The 26,320-nt window shown below is 37.8% G+C and overlaps 1 protein-coding gene across 1 annotated transcript in view; it reads right to left on the reverse strand.

Moving 5' to 3' along the window:
- The window catches only part of TRIO (trio Rho guanine nucleotide exchange factor), a 246,193-nt gene that overhangs the window by 153,272 nt on the left and 66,601 nt on the right, over nucleotides 1-26,320 (reverse strand). Inside the window, exons 2-6 of the mRNA XM_021528950.3 lie at nucleotides 22,264-22,338; nucleotides 15,658-15,772; nucleotides 12,151-12,343; nucleotides 11,007-11,519; nucleotides 7,827-7,949 (exon numbers count right to left, since the gene is read on the reverse strand). Coding sequence (XP_021384625.3) covers nucleotides 7,827-7,949; nucleotides 11,007-11,519; nucleotides 12,151-12,343; nucleotides 15,658-15,772; nucleotides 22,264-22,338 — 1,019 coding nt within the window. The remainder of the gene's footprint in view (nucleotides 1-7,826; nucleotides 7,950-11,006; nucleotides 11,520-12,150; nucleotides 12,344-15,657; nucleotides 15,773-22,263; nucleotides 22,339-26,320) is intronic.

Raw genomic sequence — 26,320 nt, forward strand, 5'->3', positions numbered from 1 at the left:
GTCTATCCATAATTGATAAGTGAGAATGATGACTAAAACTCATCTAAACTCGGTCTAAAACTCATGTTAACAATCGGCTTAAGCAAATTTATATTACACAAAGACACATTATTACAATAAAGAGGAAGAAATAATCATATTTCACAACAACCTCAATATAAAAATGTTTACAGACATTCAAGTCAACAGGACATTCAGACACACAATATAGGAAAATTGAAGTATCATTACTAAGCCGTCAATCTATCCACAGTATGCATGTGTGTACCATCTGTGAACCTTTATATCAACTTCTGAAAATAACTTTTAAAGAAACAAAATAAAGAACTCTGAGCTACAAGAAGTTTAACATTTATACATTTTATTTTCTTGCCACTATACCGCTTCAGAGGTAGCACTCAAAATTAGACAAAGTCCAAGATCAGAAGTATTCTCTATCATACTAGCATTAGTCACTGATGGTTCTTAGTCAATCTAATTTTCAATCAAGAGTTTCTGATTCCTGTGAAGTAAAACAAGAATTACTTTGCCACCGAAAACTTTCTGAGTAACTCTTTCAGAGCTACATGTGTATAATGTGGAGTTGATGCTTCCTTCAATTGGACAGACTCCTATACAATCTAGAATGAAGTTCCTAGAATCACAGGAGTGTTGAGGTTGGAGATTAACTAGTCCAACCACTAGACACTGAGCAAATCAGGTGGAACCATGACCAGCTGACATCCAGCCATTGCCCAGAGCTTGACACTGACTGGCTGGAGCAAGTGTTGCATGCAGCTCCTCCAGGCTTCACTGTCCAGACTCATCTGAGTGGCAATTAGGACAGATCCCTATTTATTGTAAACTGTATTCATGTATGCAAGCAGGAGCACACCTGACAGCCTGTAGCTCAGCTGGTCCACTCAACAAACTGAGCACAGCAGTGTCATTTTGGCTGTCTTTCCTTTCTGCACAATACTAACTCTTACTTTTTTACGTTACTCCATACATCTATGCTTACTTTTTAAGCACAGCCAAACAACTGACAGAGTACAAATCTGCTATTTCTGATAACTTTTAAGACTGGAGAGCATTTAGGCCTATTAAAAGTGTATGTAGCATAAATTCAGGACTGCTAAATGAATACAGAAAGCTGTTAGATGGTCTTTACAGTTGTGAGAAGAAACAAGTGCCAAAAGAGAAAAGAATAAAGACTATAGTAGACTGCCATTTGCTCTCTTTCTGTAACATAATAAAACAATTTCAGAAATTCTGAAAAAGAAGTTAAAAATTAAGGACATGGCACTATAAATATGAAGAAAAACTAATTGAAACTCATTCTCCCATGGCAATCAGGCTTCACACAACTGGATGAATACAGCCTATAGCAGTATGAATATGAATTAAAATGCTAACAGTTGAACACTTTCCAAGCCGTGTACACCACATTCTTTCCTCAAAAAAAAAAAAAAAAAAAAAAAAACCCACAAAAAACCCCCCAAAAAACCAACTTACTATAATCTAAAACTTTTACCTCACAACATGATATATCTACCAAAGCTTTAAGTGTCAGTATTTTAGAATGCAATGACCCAAATGAAATAGATTTAGTTAAGGAAGAAAAGAATCTCTAATAGCAGCTCACTACAATTAGGCTGTCTTTAATTGACCCTTGAAGGTCAAAAAATTTTGTTAAATTTCCAAAAGGGACAGGCAGATCCAGTGTCATTATTATTAGACAACTGCATATTCTGCACACTGCTTAAGAGATGAGAACATTGTTACAAGTGAGCTGTTGCTTATTTACCAGAGACTGGTATCTTATTCACTGTATTTATCTACAACCTGGTTTTAGTTAAGGAAGCAACAGCTGGGACTTAATAACCGATAAAATCTTATTTAGTGACCTCATTTACACCACCTGCAGCTTCTACATGTGTATCAACTGTCTCAAAGGTGAAAGGGTAATGTGATATTGCATTTCTTTAATTGTCTTACACAGATAACTGTTGGAATAAGAGTTAAAAGGAAACAATTTAAGTCACTGCATTACAAAGTGTTTAGTAAAGATACAAATATACTTAGCATTATTGTTTTCTCTAAAATGGTCTTTAGCCAGAAGCTGAAAGGACACCTTACTATATCTGGAAAGCGCCTGATTGCAAATTTTTCTTCTTAAAAGAGTATACAAATAAAAAAAGTTATTGCTCAGCAAAGGGATACAGATTAGTAGCCTAAAATACAGGTGACAGCCTACCAGCTAGCTGAACTTCTACCACGCTCATACAAAGTAAAACTGGCAAGCGACCTGAAGGTTTCATTTTATTTCCTGATTTTCCCAGACCCATGTACAAAATGTTTGTTTAGCTCCAAGATTACCATCAGCAGTTTTCTGACACAGAGACTATTATTCGTTCAGTTTTAAATTCAATCTAACTCAGTGACATGGTCCATAAGCATCATAAGTGGCAGCTCTATATAGACTGTAGTGAGCTTGAACTGTTTTACTGTGATAGAACCCACCTCACACACAAATGACTACCAAAACATGGTGTAGTATTAATGTATGAATTAACACCTGCTTTAATTATTTACACATTCTCTAACATTTCTTCTAGTCACATTTCTGAAGCAAGAATAAAAATGTCAGTTTGGGAATACAAACTTCAACAATGAGAGCTGCAGAACAACTAAAGGTAAAACCTGATTTATTCCCTTGAAAAAATATAAACTTGGCAACACCCAAGCTGCAATTAAGGAAAGTATTAAACATTTTCTTCAACTACAAGGATCCTTTAAGTATTCTCAGGTAACCATTTAACCATTGCTATCAGCACTGAAACACATACAATTTAATTTCACTCCAACATTCTTCAAATATCTCATTTCTTTCCTACATATTTCACAGTGGACCAGAGGAATCTTACAACAAGACTGTATAGTGCAACACCAGCATTACTTTCCTTCCTCCTTTACTTTTCTCTCCCCTTTACTTAATCATAGTAAATGCCCATGCCTTCAAACTCTCCTTACAGGCACATCACTTTCACGTATATGTTTCTCATTAGAGCACTAAGTATGAGGCTCTAAACTGGACCTAGTTCTCTAGTAGGACCAACTGAATCAGAGCATTTTCTTTAGAAATCTGAAGTTCAGTCACCCCAATAAGTACCAAGAGTGATATAATATTTGCTTCTTTTCAGTAACACCACTGTCTGTTCCCTTAGTTTGTGATTCATAAACATGAATGTACTTGTTGCTGTATTAACACCTCAGTAACTGACTGCTTTTTAAAATCTGTTTACTTGCTTCTTCCCTCTTAAGGATTGCAGTTAGCCTGTTCTATTTAGTCTTGCTGATTTTGGAGTTCTCCTCAGAAGCTGAAAATAGCCTGAACTCCTTTCACCTTTTCAGTCTATTCTCAGGCTGGTGGCAACCAGACATTGTGTCTAAGCGTTAACTGTTCTGGCACCATAAAGATTCTCTTAGGGATGTACACCTGTGGTCTTGCTCTCATTTGCCCAAATCCTGAGAACCAAGGGCAATCTGGAATTCACATATGCTTAAGTCTATCTCAACAGACAAATCTGTATGGTTACAAAAACACATATTTAAAGTAAAAAGAGTCTCTGGGGTGAAATATGTCAGTGGTACAAAGGAGATGGAAAAAATTACACTGCCTCTAAGCTAAGATTTTATCTCACCTGACATTCTTCAGGTTTTCATTTGTACCACTCTCTATGGTTGGATTTGAGCAAGACATCTTTTTAACTGTTAACTCTGCAAACCTAAGGATATTCAATCATTGTGCTCATACTTTTATTTTAACATCCCAAAGCTCTCACTAGTGCTCATCTCTGACACTCTCTTATTGGACAGCATTCAGAATTTGATTACTACCTTGATAAAATGGTTTAGTGTATGCAAACAGCCTGTTCTGAGAACATTAATCAACTTATCAATACGCCAACAATTGAGATAGGAGTTTTTGGATTATAGTTAATAAATGTAACTTCTACTCATGGTCCTATCAACACTGAGACAAGAAGAGTCATAGCACATCCTTTAATAGTAGCATGTGTCAGCTTTCTCCAAACAAAGTTTCATTTTGCCTGCATCACTCTTCAAGCATTTTAACCCTCCCCAGTACAAAGAGAGGCACAGTTAAACTGTACTGAAAGCAAGGCCATCTGATCTAGCAAAAAGAGCAGAAAATGTTCAAACAGACAACATCCTCCTCCTTACTCATATTTCATGGGACTTCTTGTGTTCCTTGTGTCTCAACAGATATATAAAAAATGGCAGGAAAAAGAGTGGACAGACACATAATCAGTCTTTCCCACTCTTCCATGCAAGACAGACTAATCATATAATCATGGGTACTTTATTCTTGCAGTTTAAAAACTCAATACATAATTTTTGTACTTGTAACTCCTGTGATAACTTATTTTAAAGTTTCTCCCTTAAAAGGTACTAAAAACTTGTTTTGAGAAGACAAGCATTGGTTTAGTCACCCAAATAGGAACGTCAAGCTGAAATACTGAGCAATACTGAGTATTGCTTAACTCAAATAAATCTCATGACTTGACATCAGCAATTTACTGTTGCTGAAAGCAGGCTTTAAAATTGTACTTGAAAATCCATCCTCATTTTCAGAGAGCGGAATCATTGAGATTTTGTTTTTCCCTACAGTTATGGAACATGGGATCTTGCCTCTATAAAGAGACAGCCTTGACTTGTATCAGTGCACAGCTTCTCAAATGCAGTAACAGGAAGTCACACACCTATCCTTCCTATATATGAACTATCATTCAGACAGTAACTCCTTTAGCCACATCAACCTGTGTGTTAATCCATGGTAACCATATATAAATGTCCCTCTTTAATGCACAGCACTACACCATCCAGCTTTTCTCTGGGACAGATTTATTGCAGTGAGAAACAGTCTGTGTATTCAGCTTAAGACTTGAATTAACTTATTCCTGTTACCTTGAAAAGTGCAACCACATGAATACACATGATTCCTAGATATACCATTTGCTAATGAAACTGGCGAAAGTAAAGTTAAATCTCCTCCCTGAATATATCTTTATCTTTTTGTTTCATAGTATTTGGTTTACACTTCCAACTATTTTGTGTTCTTACTGAAAACCAATACAATAAAAATGGCACAAAGCCATTACAAGAAAAATTTAAAAAAAAAAAAAAATCAGCAAATCCTCTTTGTCCTTGATGTAAATAACTCTTGTTCATGACAGGAAATAAGTAGCTTTCACAACAGTTTAGATTCAGGTGGCTTGCTTCAGACTGGAAAGCCAGATCAAAGTTTTGGCATCTCACCCAAAGATTGTTACTCTTTCTCAGCCATGTTTGGCATAAGCAGCTGCAGAAGTTGTCCTCCACCTCTTGGAAACAAACTGCTGCTTGGGAAGGAAGGGGACATGAGAGACCCAGCTATTGACAGAGGGTAGCACCTGCTGTGGAGGGGAGCATGTGCCCTTCAACAACCACAATGTGTTGGGAAAAGCAGCTGCAACATTAATTATCAGAGTTAAGCTACAAGCAAGTGCAAGAGGTTGCATTTAGCTGCTTGGGGAGCATTTATCCTTCAAACAGTTCTTCCCTACCTCAAGTGAGCCTAAGAAAATTGACTAGAAAGCAAGATCTATTAAGGTCCAATTAGGGTCAGAATGAAAAGCCTTAAAAATCTCCTGCAATATATAAAGCTTATACATAGCTGTCTTTCTCTCTCCCTCTATTCCATCCAAATGAATAACTTTACATGGCTGTAGATAGGTTAAAAGTTAAATTTCACTTCTGGTGTTAGAGTACTCACACAAGACACCTTAAATCTACTTTGATTACTGAAGAGTTACACTGACAGAAAGAGTGAACAAACAGCAACTTGAACAAACACAGAACCTAGGTGGAGAGTGGTCAGGGAGAAGCTGAACATGCTTGCAGGACTTAAGACTGCCCCACATTTTTCCAGTTGAAAGCTAATGAAAAATAAAGCCTGCCAAAATTCAATCAGTTCACAACATTTTTTATATCACATTCAGTTTAATCTTTGCCCCTAATCTATATGAAAGACTTTTGCCATTTAACCAAATAAAACCCAGATAATCTGAGTGCTGCTTAAATCAAAACCGGGGACCAATAATACTGAATTTACATTTTCCTCTTCCATGGCAGAGAACCCCTGCCCCTAGGAGGGCTATGCTACAGAAAAAAAATGCAGCTGGTTTTTACCCTTGCCGATGTTTGGATAGCTTAATTTCCCCCAAACTTAAGCTGCTCCTTGTAAGCTTTAAGAAAATATTTTGCAGGATGAGAAAAAATCCCCTGTAATGAATGCATTTGACAACTAAAGGCAACGGAGAGATTAACAGGAAAAGACTAATAGCAAACACAGAGCGGAAATGATTATGCTGCATCACTCAAGTGCTTCCTACTATTGATGGCATCTTAACAGTCTAAAAGAAGGGAAAATAACAAAAAAATCCAATTCGAGGAAAATACTACAACAGTGACTAATATGAGGACAGGCCTACAGAAGAATTTAACCTTTAGAATACAATCCCAAGAATTGTCTGGAAGGCCACTCAAAATCACTAAGTTCCAAGAGTCATCTCATGTCAATGACCTACTGTCGTCCTGTGTTTCTTTCTGCTCTACTTCATATTCAGAGCAGTGAAGAAAAACAAGGTGCTTCATAAGGCAGCAATTCCCCATGCTGTGAACCAAACCTAATGGTCAAAACCATATATGATGTTATATAACTTAATTGCCAAGTTCACCAGCATTTACTTTACTCTTTTCAGAAAGTTCATATTGATTTTAATTCTTTCAAACTTTTGGAAACAGAGCTGAGTTGCAAAAAAAGAAAATGTGCCTGCTCTCATTGTGTCTTCTACTGTCTTACCTCCAGCTACACCATACATAAAAGCTGCCTTACTAGTCCTTCTATTACTTCTGCAAGACACAATCTAGGTAAGTTTATTTTGCCCATTTTCTGTTCTACAGAAAAACCCTCTTGCAGGAGCTCGTTATTTCAACCATACTTTAATTCAATTCCCATCCTTGGACTGCCAAGAATGTTAATTTGTAACAAGAGTGGTAGTGTTCTTCCTTCATTGATCTAACAAACAGGAACTGGACTTAGGCCCAGACTCCCAAGGTTATTTAAACACCTACAATGTGTTAAGGATCTAAAATGTACTTCAGAATTTTGTTCCCATGTTGAAGCAGCAATTCATGAAACTGAAAGTAAATAGCTTTCACTCATTGCCAGTTAAAATCCAAAATTTTTTTACAGCCTACTTATCATATCTGACCAAAAAAAATTGTCTTAGTTCCATTCTGCTGTGCCGAAAATGAGAAGTATCTTCTTGAAACCATGGAGAATTATTACACCAGGCTCAGTTACTTCTCAGAACTTTTTGCCTGAGTTAAAATCTCTTCAGAAGATCCTGACAGCTATTTCTTTCAGAATGAAGAGCTAAAATCTGTATTACACATGATTCTCTGAATTTTCTATAAGACCCAAGGCAGTACTCAAAGATACATTCCAGGTTCTAGAAGCTTGGACACTTATATTTGAGAGGTGCTGAAGTCGTGTTGCACACTGCCATCTGTCAAAACAATTTTGTTGCTTTATCATAGTTCCTCTGTACCTGACCACTCTTCATTTTCCTCCATTGTGTTTTATAACCTCACTGCTCAAAACCAAATTTCCACTACTTGTAAAGAAGGAATTATGTGTTTATGCACTTAGAAATTCTACCTTAACACAGAACAAACAGGCAGCACATCTGTGCTGTCTGTGCAGGGAGGTCTGTTCTTACCATGCAGTTCATGGCAAAGTGATTGTGCTGTGTCTGAAGTTCCATCGCGTGAGGGTGACTGGTTCCAATCTCTGTGTAGCTGTTCAGAAACAGACCTTTGTTGTGTGTGATCCAGTCAAACATCTACACAAAAATATTAAGGAAATAAGAAAGTTCAATAATTTGTTATGGCAGAAATCATGGACAAGTAACTGAAGCTACCTATGAACACAGAATACACAGTCTAAGACCATGAAAATTAACACTGATGCTCTTTCCATTGTAAGTAGTTGTATACTTTAATTCAATCATTGCTGAAACCTGTATTTTTTGGTTCAAACAGCTGAGGCTGTTACTGTTATCTCCACTATATGTGTTTATCTCAGCAAGCTACAGTAATGTTATAATCACAAACTTCATTATTACAAAGAAGTCATAGTAAACAAACAGACTTGAGTTGTCAAGCTTATACATTCTCTAGTGGCATCACTTATTGACATCAGCACCTTAGCAGTTTAGAACTAAAATGGCAACTCATGGAAATTAAATATAAATTCTTTCATGCTGATCAAGTACTTCAGCAGTGAGTTTAATATTTTTAGTTTGTAAGTTTACAGTAGATTTGAAAACAAATATTCTACTTCTAGATGAATTATTAAAAGTACATGTGAGCACAGAGTTACCTTTCTCCAGAAAAAAATAAGAATAATCTTTAAATATGCTTGTTTTTCAAAAGAAAAAAAGGAATATCTTAATATTAAAAAAAAGTTTAGGAGATATCTTGTAAGACAATGGCCATCAATGAAGGCACACAGGTATGTTAACAGTGGCACTGGAAGACAAAGTTTTCAAAGACCAAGCAACACAGCAAAGAGCTGTGTAACACCCCACCTGCTCACTATGGTTTTGAAATCTTTGCTATATCTCAGTAAAAGAGACATACCACCTGCTCCCCGGATAAGCTGAAATAGATTGCCCAGGAAAAAATAGTAGCAGTAAGCAGTAAGTGTTCATTTAAAGATCTTACCAATTATGCTAGCTAACAGAACAACATTATCAAGTCCAGTATTGGTCCCAAGTACATGACAAACTAAATTATAAGCAGACCACAGTATGGTAAGAACTGTAAACCAAACTTTTGAAGTTTTGATAACTGAGACAGTTGATCATATACTCCTAAAATTTAAAGCTTTTTATCTAGAACTCAGTGAAAATGTGCTAGAACATTACTCAAAACAGACACTGGTACTGCTTTTGACTATCCTCCTCTAGGTCACTTTTATTTGCTGCCTTCAGACACTTAAAGGGCAATTCCAACAGATTCCCTCCCACCTTGTCCCTTTTTTGTCTTCTCTTCTTCTGAACTAGTACAAATTTCTTGCACTGAATTGAGCAAGTCCTCCAAAAGGAACATATTTATTTCTTCCCATGCAATACCCTTTTTTCTTCCCAATGAAGATCCCATCCTTTCCCACATTTCATTAAAATACAGACATACACAGATAAAAAAGTCATAAGCTGTGAAATCTAATCTGACACAAGCAGTAAAAATACAGGCTGCAGGTACATTAAGGAAAGGGTCTTAATCCACAAGTGAGTTGGGATATTACACAAACCTCCTTTTCTATCTTTTTTACTGGCTAACTGTCCCAGGTATAATAGCTGCTGTCAACCTCATTTTGAGGTGCCTAATATTTCCCTTTTGAAAGAAAGATGTGTTAATTTAATATAGACTTATTCCTGGAATCAGAAACATAGAAACTGATAGGAGCTTATGCAACCACATGGCAGGACAGAGGTCAATCCTACAGGCTCAAGTATTTCACAAGAAGTTTGTTAAAGCCCAAGTCATGTAAGCAATTTGATAAAATATGAGAAAATGAACAAAATGTATTTTGATGGTACTCACATGGTACTGAAAGATATGCTATAATGCAGAAAAATTAATGCTGTAATGAAGTGGCTGCAAAGTTGATAAAATGCATTTGAGTCTGAAAGAACAACACTAGAACAACAGCTTGCATTATTTTCTAACTCATTTTAGAAATAGATAATAACTTCATCTTTTTTTCTAACTCTCTACATGTCCCTACTATTTTCAGCTATACCCATCCAGTAAACATTTGCTTTAAATGGTACTTTAAAAAATATATTTATTTTTTAAACACAGCAGAAAACTTTACAGTAGTGTAAAGAAAGTCCCTGAGATGAAATTATGAGGGTAAGGGAAATATGCAAAGAATACACATGAAGAAGCAAGAAGATGTTAAGTTTTTATATGTTTGTTCTGCTTTTACTCTTCCCCATGCATCTGTTAGTGACAGCTGCTGGAAAGCAGAATACTGGTTTAACATGGACCATTGGTCTCGTGCAGTTCAGGCAATCTTATGTAAAATACTTCAAGAAATCGGAGTACTTTAAGTTCTGACAAAAAACATACTTACTACTTGAGTGCATAGTCTAGTTACTACTACTCCCAGAGAAAAAATCCCCACCCTTCCTTAAGGCTATTCGTTCCATGGTAACAAGTCAATAATAAGTGACTGCAAAACCATTCTATATGAAAATAGACCTAATCTGAGCTCATCTAAAAGTGTTCTGCCTGCCATACTTCCTCTTCAAATTCCATGACAATCAAGGGCTTTCTCATTTGAAGGGACTGGCTAGCCCAAAACATTCTGAAATCACTGAGTTGCCTGTTAATGACATATGCACTGTCAGAAGAGATACATCAGTTTTTAGCCTGGAACTTCAAACCCTGCATCAATGAAGCAGTTCCACATGTCAGCCTCTTCAGGCTTTGTTGACTGCCTGTCACTCACTTCCCAAAGATCACTCAAAAGAAGACCGATGTAGTCCATAATCATCTGCATTTATAAAGTATACAGCATTCTCCTTTATTTGATGCATGCAAAGGCATCTGTTTGAAACAAATGCTTAACAAAATAAGCACTTTGAAGTAATTAGCAGTTAGAATTTTCTTTGGTAAGAGCTTCCTGTGTTCTTACAGCTTAGAAGTACTATCCCATGCCCCTTACTCCAGAACACCCTGAGTGCCTCTCAATCAAGAAGTCCCTTATTTCTCATTAAAAGGCTAGTGATTAACTTCAAAGACAAAAATTACTATTTTCAGTTACCCTTGGTACTTCTTTCAAGTCCGTCAAGTATCGGCCATTTATAGTCTCCTCGCTCAATCCTTACCTTTTCAGCATCCTGCTCAAACAGCCTGAGCTGAAAGCATTGGTCCAATTTCAATTTCCGCACATGCCACATCTGATGCAGATGCTGCCGTGTTGAGTGCAGCCTGTCCAGCATGGTGGACACTTTGGGTAAAAGATTCTGTAAGTCTGCATTCCCTGACCCAGAGTTCTTTTTGGGAAAGCTATCACTGCTCTGTATCCGCTGGAGCAGCTTTTGTCCTTCCACATCAAGGTCCTCGATAGGGGCCTTAATGACTTTCTTTTTTAATTGTGAATGCTCCTCTATCATATTGCGAGCACCTTCCAGGTCCTGAGGCATTTCCTTTTTTGACAATATATCTTGCAGTTCCTCCAGTCTTGACAGCATATGGGTTGCATTGCTAATGTAGTCCTCAAAGGCAACTCTGATTTCTATCCACTCCTCATGGTTGTACTCCAAACAGCCATCAAATTCTGGGGTTAGCTGAGAAGGATCAACTACTTTGGTAAGGCCTTCCAGAGACACCATATTTGTCTAAAAAAATAAAAATGGAAAGAAAAGAATGCTGTTACTGAAATAATTTGAAATTTCCTTTCAAGTTTTTGCTTTTCTTTTTGTAAGAGTTGATAATTTTGCTCATGAAGTCCACAAAACAACTTTTCCCACACATTTCAAGTATCAATTCTGATCAGCAGAAGACAGGAGGTCTTGCAGGTATTTTCTCACATTTCTTTGTTACCTCACTACATTTAAGAACAAAACAGCAACCACTTTTCAATTACTGTTTTGACTTTGTGTATTGCAAAGCTGCAGGACGGTAACAGCAAGGTTAATTCACCTGATTTCCTCTGGATTCTGGGGATATCAATATTACCATAATGCAAACTAAGATAACAAAGAGACAAAACCTAAGTTTTTATCATCTGGGGGAAAAACCTAATTCAATCTTTCTTGAGCTTACAAAAAGAATATAAACAGCAACATACACAATTACCTAGCCTAAGTACATGAAGAAAACCACATTTCTTCTAGCACCATTGGCCTAAAGTACCCCTGCTTCCAGCCAGAATATAATTTATCTGAGAGTTTTCAAGGTGGTGATCATTAATGAGAACATTTAAAACCACAAAATAAACATAAATTTGTATGCCATAGGGGAAATTACCTCAAACTCAAACTTAGAGCTGCCAAAGTTAGTCCTCTGTTTCTGCCAGAAATTGTCTGGTTTGATTATCAGTGCAACATGAATACAACATGGAAAGGATTCCTGTAAAATCTTCAGCAGAGGCTTTATGGAGTCCCATTTTGACCCACGCATATCTACAATGACGGTGAATCCTCGTTTACATACTTCCTCACTGCAGAAAACAGAAGGCAAGGTTATCAAGCAAGTGTTTCAATTTCCAACACAACACTCTACTGCACCACACTGTCTAATGAACGTGGTCTCCTCAGGGTCTCACTGTTGACTAGCTGACCATATACAGCAGATCTCAACAACTCTCTCAAGATGCTTCTTTCACCCCCATGCCAAATTCCTTGTGGGAGATAGCTTTATATCTGTTGCTGACTTGATATTTTATCATTATCTTCACTTTCATTTTCACTGTTTATATTAATGATGATTCATCGTCCAGTCTTGTTTCTCCCTCACCTAACACACACAGTAAACCATGTCCTAAAGCAGCAATATCTAATACATTTAAAAATCACTCTCCAGAACACACAGTTATTTGACTGATGATAATATTCATGTCTTTCTAATGATTGAGAGGATCCTTTAAAAAGACAGAAGATGGCAAACTGTTCTTACCTACCACTTTGCAACTTTTTTAAACTGTCTCAGATTTAGAACCATTTTATCTGAGAGTTAGAGTCTGTAGAGGAAAGACACCCATTTATTGACAATTTCTTTTGTAACAGGATTGATTTGTGAATAGTTAAAGGACAACACAGTATTTTATGGTTATGAAGATAACCACATCAATCTGTTTCTACAAAATTTGAGCTCAATTTTGCTGTCCAAAAGTTGACAGGCCTTATACTCAAATTCTTTGGCATTCCCTCTGAGAATGGAAAATTTAATTTCTTTCCATCAGTATCTTCCGTACATTTAGTTCTTGTCACTGATCAAAAGTGACAATCACCACCACCAGTAACTCTGATTTTGTTCCAGCAGAATTTGCTACATGATCTTGTAGTATGACCATAGGAAGGAAAACATTTCAAAACCAATGCATCAGAGCCAACAGACTATCAAAAATGACCAAATGTCCATAGTTTGAGTATGAGTCACTTTCAGACATGTGATTAATTCAAATGTCATTCTACAGCTCATGTGGTGAGGTTTTTGGAGTGTCCAAGAGGCAGGGAAGATTCACTGGCCTATTTTACTCAGTCTTACTGGCTACATTGCAGAAAGATGGATTATGACTGATATAGGCATTCTGGAAAAAGTGGTAACATGGGTTCCTCAGAAGGGGAAGTTTTTTTTTACCTTTGAAAAGTTTAAAGCTAGAGAAAAGAAGACAATAAACATCCCACAACATTTCAAAAAATGAATTTATCATGATAAATGCTGCCTCTCCCACCTGCCCATAGGAATGCCAAAAATGGCAATGGCAGAAGCAAAATATATTAAAAGTAACTAGCTTGGCATACATGTAGGCAGGCATACAATATACAATTTTCTGACCATGGTGAAAATGTTTGCTAAAATCCTCACAGGATTCAAGAAAAAAAAACAACTACTGTCATAAAGATAGACCCATTACTGAAAGTCCAAATGGCAGTAGGAGTGCTGCTCAGCCCATCCCTATCCTATCAAACTGAGGATTGCACAGGGAGTGCTTGCTACTAATTCACAATGCATCCATCTACTGGGGTATCCAAAATAGTTCCTCATCATGCGATACAGTATGGCTGTGTGCTCCATCATGGAGCCACATCACCTACACAATCTGAATTTCTTTTGGCCAAGGATCACAAGAATTGTTCTAGGGAGCCAAGGTCATGTACTGGTAAGTCTTAGTTACACTAAGATATCTGGCCCACTCTGTGGTGATGCCATAAGTTTAGTTGTTTTTTTAAATCAGGTAACTTGTAAAATCAGTAAAACTGTGAGATTGAGTCAACCTAAGCTTTTAGATCTCTTGCAAAACAACTGATACCTATGATTCTTCAGCTACATCAATTAACAGTACTGCAGCAAATAACAGAAAACCCAAAAGTTCAGGGATATTTGTACCAATTGGGACTTCTAATTTACTAGAATTGCATAATCAGACCCTTAAACATGACTTGTATGAAAACAAGTCTTGCTTTTGATAAAGCTCCATTTTATTCTCAAAAGTTTGCCATGCTTAAAGAGTATAAAACATGCACTGACTTTATTTTAATTTTAGATCTATTGATCTAAACTAACTAATGTACACCTATTGCCAGAAGACTACTGTTTCTTGCCCTGATTATCTCTAAAAATATTCTTGGACAAATTTTGATGCATATTTATCTATTAACTCCTCTAGTAACTTGATGGCTAGAATACATCTCACCATTCAAATCTGAGAGTAAATTTTCAAGCCTTCTTCCTGTTCTCCTTTCTGTAAGTCCCCCGAGTCCCTCAGTTAACTTCACAAAAACGAGGCCATGTATCCTCTCAGACAGATGCCTTGAAGTTACTTTTATGAAACCACCTTTCTCAGTCAGAAACTATTATTTGATTACATCAAGTGCAAAGACTCTCAGTAAATTAGCACATGACACAAACACGGAAGATACTGCACTCAGGGATGTTGTCCAAGGAATTTTTTCAACTCTAGTGACAACTGCTGCTTGTGGTCATAGACAAATAGAGTCAAGCACAGTCAGCATTGCTGCAGCATGCAACAAATGCTGACGGTTCCAAGACAGACCTAAAGTCAGAGTCTTAGGATCATTTTTGTTCCCAACTTGATTACTACAGAAAGCTAAGTTCTATATGAAGGAACATTTTTTTAGATACATACAAAATACACAACTTTTGTTTGAAGCATCTCATATATATATATACAACTTTATATATATATATATATATGGACACACTAGCACTGGATTTGACTTCTGCAAATTTATTTAAACAACTCATTGCAATTCATAGGTTGAATTGCTGATAATGCAATGATATCAGTACTTTCACAGATCACTCCAAAGGTTTATCCGAGATCTTTACAAGTAGTTGTTCATACCTTTCTCCTGGTTATTTCCATGCAGTATCAAGACACTATGACTTATCTAACACAAACAAGAGTTAGGAGTCCTGTGCTGACTGCACTCCACACAAGGCATATGGTGAATAATGACCAGCATGTTTCTACTTATTGAGGTACTGAAAGCCTTTGAGTTGTACTTTCAGTCTTCAACACAGCAACACCAATGTGGCATGGCAGTGCCATTTCTGAGACACAAACTACTTTTAGCTAAAGCACATCAGCCCTTCTGCCAGCTGCCTTCCTTTTACAAAGCACAGTAATTACTTCTCTTCCAAAAAGCCATTTGAAAATAGCAAATGACAAAACTTGGTATTGATTTGCTCATGTTATTAACTCACTCAGTCGGCTAGCTTGTGGGAGTACTGCAACATAATCCATTTATTTTCTTATACAGCCTTAGAGGTTAACAGATGATCGCTTACCTAGGAATACACGCTAGATAGGAAATTAGCCTTCTAAGGTCTTCTTGCCGTATTCTGTCATGATTACTACGAGCTGGAAATGTTAGAATGGGACCTCCACGCTTATCTCTACCACCTGAAAAATTAAAAATGTTAGAAGACTCAACAGTATAACATAAAATTATTTTTTGCAGAGCTAGTATTGAGTATCTACTTTTAAAAAAGTGATTTCAACTTAAATGACAACATTGTCATTTTGAGACCAATTTAAGATTAAATTTTGGGATTATTGATCAGCATATTGCCACAATTCCTACAGTGAAAAAGCAAATGCAAAAAAAATGAAACTAAGAATAACCAGAGCATTACACTTAGACATTACAGTCACCTTCAAGTTTGACTGGTAGTGTGACATCTCCAGCAATGGCACTCTGTTATGTATTTAATTTTTGACTCAGCAATTGTACAGGTTCAATTTAAATACAGAATTATGCTACTTTATAGGCAAGTATTTAGATTATATGGCAGCAGAGAGCACAGCTGTGGGAAGTGTGCCTAGGTAGAGGAGCTCCTCTGCTTAGTGACAGAGCTCAGGGAGGAGGTGAGTAGTTTAAGACAGATGGATCATTGTCACAGGAGATTCCCTTCTGAAGGGAACAAAGGCCCAGTGTGCCAACTTCTTCTGGAAGCCTGCTGCCCCAGGTTAAAGATGTTATGAGAAAGCCTTCTACCCTGGTATGGCCCTTGAGAAAATCCATTATTATTAACCCATTCTTCAGGGAGCAAGAAATTGCAATTAGAAGCCCAAGGGCAATCAAGAGAGATGTGACTGAAGTCTCTCCCTGAAAGCCTTGGGATGACTGGTTGGAGGATCAGGAACAAAAGTAGTGCTTTCTCTGTTCTTCCTGTTGCAGGGAATGATAAGGAAAGAAATGAGAAGAGCCATCAGATCAATACCTGCCTCCAAGCCTGGTGTCAGTGGGGGAGATTTTTAGGTTTTCTGATCATGGGCTGGTTTACATGACATTGAGCCTGCTCGTGATAGACAAGGTACACCTGCCTAAAAGGAGAAAAAAGATCTTTGCAGAGGAATTATCAGGGCTCAGTGAAAGAGCTTTAGACTTGATAAAGCCATGCTTGCTAGAGATCAGCATGGAGGCAGAACACCAGTGTCTGAGGAATGGTGAACTAGCAAGGTCTTTCAGACTGCCATCTCACAGAAGGTAGGAACAGAGATCCATGCAGCAGCCAAAATATAAGAGATGTGTCAGAATGCATGCCGAAAGCATGGAAGCACCTGAGAATGGTCATGTAGGAATTACAGCTTCTGCCCCGAAAAAGATAACAGAATTAACAGCCCAGCTGAAGTGCATCTATACCAATGAACATGGCTTGCACAAGAAACAGAAGACCTGGAAGCCATTGGGCGGCAAGAAAACTGCGACATAGTTGCAACCATGGAAACATGGTGGGATGGCTTGCATAACCGGGATGCTGCAATGGATGGCTGTAAACCCTTCAGAACTGATAGGCAAGGAAGGAGAGTCAGCAAGGTAGTCCTGAACAGAGTGATTGTCTAGCATTAATGACAGTGACAAGAAAGCTGACTGTTAAAGGGGAAGTTTGCAGGTGATGCCAGGTTGGGCAGGACTGGATTGATGGGCCAAGGTCAGCAGTATGAGGTTGAACAAGGCCAGGTGCTGGGACCTGGATCACAGAAACCCAAGGCAGTGCTGGAGGCTGGGGGAAAAGAGGCTGGAAATCTGTCTAGTGGAGAAGGACCTGGAGGTGCCAATTGACAGCACCTGAACAGGACCCAGAAGTGTGCCTAGGTGGCCAAGAAGGCCAATGGCACCCTGGCCTGTATCAGTAACAGTGTGGCCAGCAAAACCAGGGCAGTGATCGTCCCCCTGTATTTGGCACTGCTTAGGGCACACCTGGAATCCTGTATCCAGTTCTGGGCCCAGTCACTACAAGGAGGACACTGAGGTGCTGGAGCGTGTCCAGGGAAGGGAGGCAGAGCTGATGAAGGGTTTGGAGAGCAAGGCTTATGAAGAGCCTCTGAGGGAGCTGGGATTGTTTAGCCTGGAGAAGAGGAGGCTCAGATGACACCTTACTGCTCTCTGCAACTCCCTGAAAGGAGGCAGCAGTGGGGTGAGTGTTCTCTTCTACATGGTAACAAGCAACAAGATGAGAGGAAATTACCTCAAGTTGCACCAGAGAATATTTAGATGAAATATTAGGAAAAATTTATTCACCAAAAGAGTTGTCATGCATTGGACAACTGGTTGACTGAGAAGTGGTTGAGTCACCACCCCAGCAACATGTAAAAGACGTGTAGATGCAGCACTTGGGGACATGGTTAGTAGTGGACTTGGCAGTGCTAGGATAAGGGCCAGAATCAAAGAGGTCTTAAAGGTCTTTTCCAACCTAAATGATCTTGGAATTCAATGATTAAATTAATTACTAGGAAAATTTAGGTATATAATATTTCACACTCGATATGTCAATTGAGCAGATAGAAACTATTTAACCACTGAATTTGTATTTTTATCCTGTTCTGCTTTGCAGATTCCCAATTGTCAGTTTATAGTTTTTAATTTTGTTAGAGACACAGGAAATTCTGAATCCACTTAATATATAAGGCAAAAAGTCCGACGTAAGTGGTTCCACTTAAATGCATTCATCTCAGCCATAAAATTGCTATAGCCACAGACTTGCTATAGTCAAATAGTAAAATATAATTTGATATCCAACCCCTTGCTACTGAAAACAAAATCTTACTATTCCTAAACACCAAATTCAAGCTCAGTAGGATGTCTTTATCAACACATCTGTAATAGCACAGACAGAGTCTTGCAAGCTCAATTTCACATATATGTTTTCAACCACAGATGTATGGACTGTCTTTTCCTGTCCCATGAAAATGCAGAAAACCAGTATCTTCAGCCCAAAATTTCTCATTTCAAATCAGCTTCTTTGTGATTCCTTGTTGCTAAACAATGTTTTCAAAAATCACTTAGAAATGAAGGTCAAGAGAAGATAAAAATAAATATAAAACAATAAATAATACCAGTAACTCAAAAATTCATCACTATCCCCCTCCAGCACAGTTAGTGTGTGTTTGCCAAAGAAACTAAGCCTGGCTGTCAAAGTTTCTAGAGATTGTCTACAATGGACACGCTGCCTGTCAGACACTAAACTAAACTCAAAAGAGGCAAAAGCATCTTTGAATCTCCATCAAGTTACAACGCCAGAAAGCAAAATTTGAAAAGAAATTCATATTCTTATCTTCCATTACCCTCTTAAGTGAGACTTAAGATGAAAAATGGAGTTGTTTCATTCTAATGGAGATAGGCAAATCCTGACCATCCTGACTCACTTGCCAAGCAGAGAGCTTTGAGGATTTTTACACAGCAAATGACAGAGAGGAAAAAAAAAAAAAAAAAAAAAAGCAGCTGTAAGAGAAAGGAATGATAAATGACAAGAGAGAGTTTAACAGCCGAGAACCCTGCTGAGTCCAGAGCCATCACTGGGCTCCAAGGCTAGCAAGAGTAGTTGATAGTCTGCTACAGCCCTTAATGATTGCTCTCCCCATTGCACCATAGGCTACCTTCACATCTACCAGTTTCAACGGGTGATACTGAATCCAGACCCCCAGAAAAATTGCTTAGGGTAGATATTCTTTAAAAAGCAGCAGCTAGCAGGCGAAAGCATAAGCTGAATTGTCTTTAACATTCTCTAAGCATTTTATGCAAATATTTTGTTACATGCAGTTGTCTCAGACCAGTCCTCCAGGCCTTTCCCACACTGCAACTCCTGTATCATGCAGTGTTTCAATATGTCATCTTTATGTCATTCTGAAGGCCACTTCAGTTGGCTCCAGCTCCGCATACATTACAGAAAACGTCCATTTTTAAAAATGGTGCTTAAATTTCTGATAAATCATATCCTGAAACTTTTGTGCATCAGAGACAAACTTTGTTGTACAAACTCCAGGCCTAGATAAGTAATAAATTAATAAGCCTTGATTTTAGATGAAAAGAACTTGACTATACAGTCTTAAACCAGGTAGCACAATTGCAAATAATAATTAAAAAAAAACAAGTCCCTAAGACTTGGGTTTTTTTCATCAGCTCTAGTGACAGTTTTCTTAGGCCTTTTACAGTAATTAACTCTCATTTCCTTTGTTCCTGATGTCCCTGTGTCATATACAAATGGGAAAGTTAAAAGCAACAATGCATGAGGCATCAGTTGGAATTTCCTGTCTTGCAATAGTCTTTACCCAATTCAATCTTCTATTAATGTTTAACAGAAACATACTACGCTACTACAGCTTTCATCAGTAAGACTTCCATTTTAATCCACTATCAAGATATTCTGTTTATGACAAAGTGTGTCACACAAACATCTATCTGGTAACTCACATGAGTCATCTAACATGCATAATTTCTCTTTAGTGAACATCACTAAGACCAGTATTTTCAATGGCCTCCAAATGGCACTAAAATCCAACAGGCTGACTAGTGCAGCGTTTTTAAGAAATGTGTTTTAACCTAGTTACAAAGTACTCTAGTAAAGAAAGGTAAACAGTTGGCTTTTATGGCAAGACAAGTTACCAAGGGCTATTTCCTTATATGAAACCAAGATAACTGCACCTTGTAAGAAAATGCTCTCCTTGCTTAGGTGTGTACAGAGATATGAGACTATTTGTACTTTGACAGGTTTCAGTTTAAATTTAAAACAAAAAAATGCAAGACTCTATTTGTACTTCAAAGAAAAGCCTAGAGATGTAACTATTTCAGGTGGTAAGACATCCAGTGCTCAAGCAGTTTACTGATTCCGAGTTAGGTGAAAATCTGTTCAGTAAACCAAATTAATGAAACTAAATCAACAAATATCTTCGTGTTCCCAGGTATAAAGCTTGACAGTTCTAGTTGCACAGTGGTTAAGTCCTAGTGGTGGTGGTACTTTACTGGGGGAAGGGGAAGAACACACTGCAGAGTACTGCTGTAGGTTGTTGTATTTAAGGGTTTCTTAATTCATTTGCACTACTAATGAATCTCATTCCATTTGAGTTTCACTTGCAATGGAAATGTGAAACTATGGATTTTGGCAAATCAGTTCTAGCCAGTCTTGTTGCCTACAGCTGTTTGCTCCATTCTTCCATTAGGAGTTGCTACCTTCACACAGGCAAGTTGGCAACCATTTATCAGTATCTCCTCTTTTCTGGTTCACAGATTATCATCCCCCCTTAAATTTATCTTCATATTTCATTTGGCCCATTTCACTTTCACTGAATTAAAGCCTTTCAGAATGCCATCTGCTTACAAACTAACATTAAAAAAACTTACCATTTTTCAGGTCCCTTTTAAGGGGGTCTAAACTAAGTACTGGACAGCTTAAAAATTCAGAGGTCTTGGACTGAAAACTGACTTCATTTTCATTCAATTACATAAGACAAGGTCCAAAAAGTAATGAGGGATTTTAATACTATGCTTAACCCCCTTTTCTCCTCTTCTTTCCCTCTAAAAGTAAGAGTTCTCTGCAAGGCTTCACCAGTACTACAATTCCAAAGCTACCAGGAAAACTGGGCTTACTCATTACAGTTGCCAGGATCTTTTATGAAAAAAAACATTAAAAAAAAGAAAACAAGCAAACAAAAACCATCCCCACACATCGTTTTGCTTTGTACCTCTACTTTACTCAGCAGAGTGGACAGGATAAAGTACTACGTACTACATGCCACACTTGCAGGTGTCAGCATCCATGCACAGCAAAGAGTACATCCATGTACTCTTAAATTAAGAGTACAATTGCAGGAATAATTGTATATGTTTTAATAGTTATAGACAAGAGCTTTACTTTTGGCATTCTTGAAAAATTACCCAAAAAGCTACCTGCAAATATGAGACTGTCTTCTAAATCATTTGACACTAAGATTATGGTTGAGAGAATCGTGGTGTTCAATCCCAACAGAAAGTAACATCAAAATGCAGTTTACAAAAATAAGCACCACAGCCCATCATTTCACCAAGTAAAGTTACTTATAATGTTATAGGCTATGTTATGATACTAACTCATACAAATCTCACTTTTAAATTCTTCTGCTATTCTTTGTTCAGTAACCAACCAAATTCAATGTGCATACTGGAATTACCTAAAATTACATGCTAAGTCAGTTCACCATGAAAATACTAACTGTGCTTCAAAACACAGGCAACTGAAGTTCACTTCTATAACAGACGTATTTCTCCAGAATATGCTGCACATGGGTCAATAACAAAGGCATCTCTGTAAAATTCCCCATCAGAAGAACCAGAAAATAAGAAAAGGAATATGACATCAGTACAGAAGGTTCTAATCTGCTGTAAATAATGTGTGCCCAGGGGGAATTCAGGACTTAACATGACCAACACAAAAACTAGCAATGTTCCACATTCAAGAAAACATACCTCCTTTATTATGCCTTTCAAAATTCTTATCTTATGCTTAGGATATCCAACAGGAATCAGTGCTGCCCTAGCTTTTAATGAATTTTGTAATTATATTTAAAGTATTTTAAATACCATTTTACATGCTACTAAAAACACAGTTGGGAATTCTTCAAGAGAAAAAAAACTGTACCTGAAAGGTATGCAACTTTTTCCTTTAAAATTGGCAATACTTCCATAGCTTTCATTTCATCATTTTTGCGAAACCCTGAAAAAAAGAAGAGATGATTAGTCAAAAATTCAGACAAGACCAGCTTCTACATTTAATGAACGCACTGAAAAACATTTATCTTTGGAATACATTCTGAATGTTATGATTACAGGAATTAAGATAACCTTACAATAAGTCTGTCAAAAAATAAACTAAACTTTAAAGATATGTCATCACTTTGACCAGCTTAACACAAATAGCAAGGCCTGTTAGCAAGCCTCAGTAGAAAACAGGATTCAGAATTAGCCTTTTTCATCAGTTACCAAAAACTATCATATGGATCCCGTGGCTTTTATGCATTCCAAATCCCACTTTTTTTTTTTTTTTTTTTTTTTTTACCAGCAGACATAAAGAGTATCAAGCTATAAGAAGTAGGTTTGCTTAGAACAATTACTATTAATAAAAAAAAATCCCAAACAAGAAACCCCACCCAAAATCCCACAACAATGACAAACAAAAACACCCAAAAAAAAAAAAAAAAAAAAAAAAAAAAAAAAAAAAAAACAAAAAAAAAACAACCACCCAACCCACCCAAAAAAAAACCACAAAAAGACCCACCAAAAATCCCCAACACTATTTACATGCAACGTTTCTTAAATCACTTCTGTAAGCAGAATTTTTTCCTGGTGCCTGACAGGAGCAGCATTTTGCAAGCGAGAGGCCTTTTTAACCATACTACCTCTGTACATACGTGGAGCATGACACAGTGCCCAAGGTGAGTGATTACAGTCAATGTTGCAAAGCAGCACATCAGCAGCTTGTTCCTCCCTCTCTGCTTCCTATTTCTACTACTTTAGCTCTGTGGCCAAATTCTAAGGTTCTTGCTTCTTTGACAAGGAAGATTTAGGAAGCATTTTTTTACATTATATTTCACCTGTACAATACAGAATTGGTCATATTTAGGCCAATATTGTTCATCTTACAAGACGAACTTGGTGACACATCTTCAACTAACTTTTGTGTACAACCCTGGTCTGTTTGAAGTCATGTGTTGTTTAAAATAATCCTATATCCAAAGAAAGTACTTCTGCTGGAATAAGTGGGAAGCTCATTGCTTCTCTATAACTACTGAAGCACAAAAGTGCTGTTAAGACTTTTCCTCATCAAAAATATCCAAATGCTTCATACCCTTTGGTCTCAGGTTCAGAGCTTGAATTAAAAAGCTGTGCATTTCTAAACTAAAACTTGAAGGTATCAAACTACTGTCATCAAGTAATATAAGACCTATATTTGAGGGCATCACATATGTAAATTATCTCAGAGGTTTTCCACTGCACAGAGCAGTACTGAGACTTCTGTGCCACTACAGTGGCACTGGTTATGGGCACTACCTTTCAAAACAGACCCAGGGTGCACCAGGCACAAGAAAGATGGTCAGGTGCTTGCATACCATCATATATGCATCTGTTTTGCCTGAAGAACTGCAGGAAGATGTGGTGGCAGTCCTCAGAACACATAAAGCCTAATGGTGACAAAAGCCTACAGAATTTAAAGGCTTAGAATTACAAAAGGTTTACTAGACAGGTTTTCTTTCCTTTTTTAAAGGAAATAACTATGAACAGCACATAGGATTGCCTATTATGGCCTATCCACGACTGGGGATTTTTAAAACATGTGTTTTAAAACAAATGTCTGTCAGCAATGCGTCCCTTAAGTTCACCATAACTGAAGTGTTCAACCAAGGCATTGTCTCAGCACTCACAGAATGCAAACAAAGGAAAACAAAACAAATCAACTTCCAACTAGATGGAAGTTCCCTGGCTAGTTCTTTGTTTTTTCCATGGACACCACAGAACAAAAACAATCCCAAAACTCAGTACATATTCTCAGAAAGGCTAAACCAGGAAAACTGGTTCCTTGGGTAACCACATAGCATGGAGGGTTCCTACATGATGGACAGTATTTTGCAAATACGCAGCAACTCCAGACTGGCAAAGTCGTGCAGGGTTTACTTTCATGTTTGCACTTAAGCTCTCAAGAGCGTAAGACACAGCGAAAGGAACCTCATGCATTATTACTCCTCCAGAGAACTGGCTATGGTTATCAGCCTTTTACTGAAACTGCCTAAAGTTTTGTTCCTACTACATTTCTGTTTGTTATGGCCTGGGCTTAAATAAATCAGCTAAAAAGACAGTAAATACCCTTTTCCACACTGAAATATTTGGGCTTCAGTTGACTGCAAAGGCATACAGGCACACTTGCAGAGTTATTTTTTTTATATATATGCTTTGAGCTACCTAGCGTAAGCTTAATGCCAATTTAGCATGCTCAGCTTTCATATCAACCATGGCAATTCTTTTTCTTTACAGTAAATTCAGAGGTAGAAAACACATTCTCCTCACCTAAAAAGCATGCAGAAACTAGTGCCGTACTTTGCTGTCTCTCTTAGCTCAAAATTACCCAAGACACTGATGTTACTGCAATTGCTTGCTCAGATTTCTAAGCCCTTAAACTACTTCACCTCGGATGATGATGCACAGTAGCTGCACGGTTTTACTTTGCCTGTGGCATGTAAGAGGCGAGAAACATTTAGCTAACATTTCTCTGACTATTAAGGGGCCGCTCAAAGTAAACACCCTAGCAAATACGTTAGTGCTTGGCTCCTGTTCTGCATCTGCATATCCTTAAGGCTGACTGCCTTGGATTATCATATTCCTGTTGCTCTAAACAGTCTATTTTTATTCAGTTCTGCAGTGTTAAAAGCTTAACTGAAAAGACTGTGGGGATTACAACAGATGAAAGAATGCTGGGGAGCAAAGAGGGTGAATACGGCAGGAAAGTATAGTTTTTATCTCCAATGAAGCAAAAATAAAACAAAAACCAGCAATATAAGCAGGTCTTAAGGGCTTGGGGTGGGTCCTCCCTCCCCCTTTCCAAAGCCTCTTCTCCACAAAACATTCGTGGATGTGAGGATTTGAGGATTTAATTAAAAACAAAAAATTAAAAGGCATTTACCACACTCAAATGAAATGCCATAAATATCTGCACCAATATCTCCCTGCACAGCTCAGCATCCTCCGCGGCAGCCGGCTGCATCACGTGTTGCTGGGGGTGATGTCATCCCTGCCGGCCGGCCGGCTGCAGCTGCCGCCGCCGCGGTGCCGCCGCAGTGCCCGCAGCTCCCGCCCCGCCAGCCACAGCCGCGCACCGGGGCCGCGGCAGCCCCGAGCCCTCCACGGCACGGCACTCCAGCGGGGAGCTTTCCCACGGCAAACGATTCTCCTGTGGAAGCACAACGTGCACCCATGGCACCTATTTATGCTCTTCCACCTAAAAAAAGGCACTCTGATTTTAAAAGTGTTACTTTCAATATTAAATCCTACCTCTTTTAAAGACCATTTCAGTCTTAAGCTGGAAAATCGTCCTTCATATTTTCAATAGCTATTTAAGGAATACTCATTTTACGGTTTTGCATTTTTAATAGGTAGCAGATGCCCTTCTGTTGGAACATACACCATACACGTGCTTTTGCCTAGCTACCAGCAAAGAGTGAAGAAGCTCAAATTATGCTAATTAATAATTAATTTCAATATATTCAGTAGAATAAATAACACGCGATTATTTAGTCCGTTTCAATATAGGAGGTTCCTCCCATCCCTCATGAAGAATTACACAATTACACAATCCCTTGAGTTATCACATACAATTTCCTACTAAACAGAACCTTATTAAAAAACAGCTATTTAAATGCTGTATCACACAACTAAAGACCTTTGCAACATGGAATCAAGAAACACACACCTAAACATTTTATACATGGGAAAATTAAGAAGTCTACCCTACAAACACACCATTTTCTCTTTGTTCCACACTTCAGAGCCTGAAGACACCATCAACTAGCCAAATTCAGCAGACTTGCCTATATTAACCCTTTTTCTCATGCTGTATGAAGTTAAGATATTCTGCTGCAATATATAATTTTATCTAAGTTAAAAGACCCATGAAAAGACAACATTTTGGGATAGAGATTTCACCCTAT

The sequence above is a fragment of the Lonchura striata genome, chromosome 2, assembly GCF_050655825.1.
Source record: "Lonchura striata isolate lonStrDom1 chromosome 2, ASM5065582v1, whole genome shotgun sequence".
NCBI lineage: Eukaryota > Metazoa > Chordata > Aves > Passeriformes > Estrildidae > Lonchura > Lonchura striata.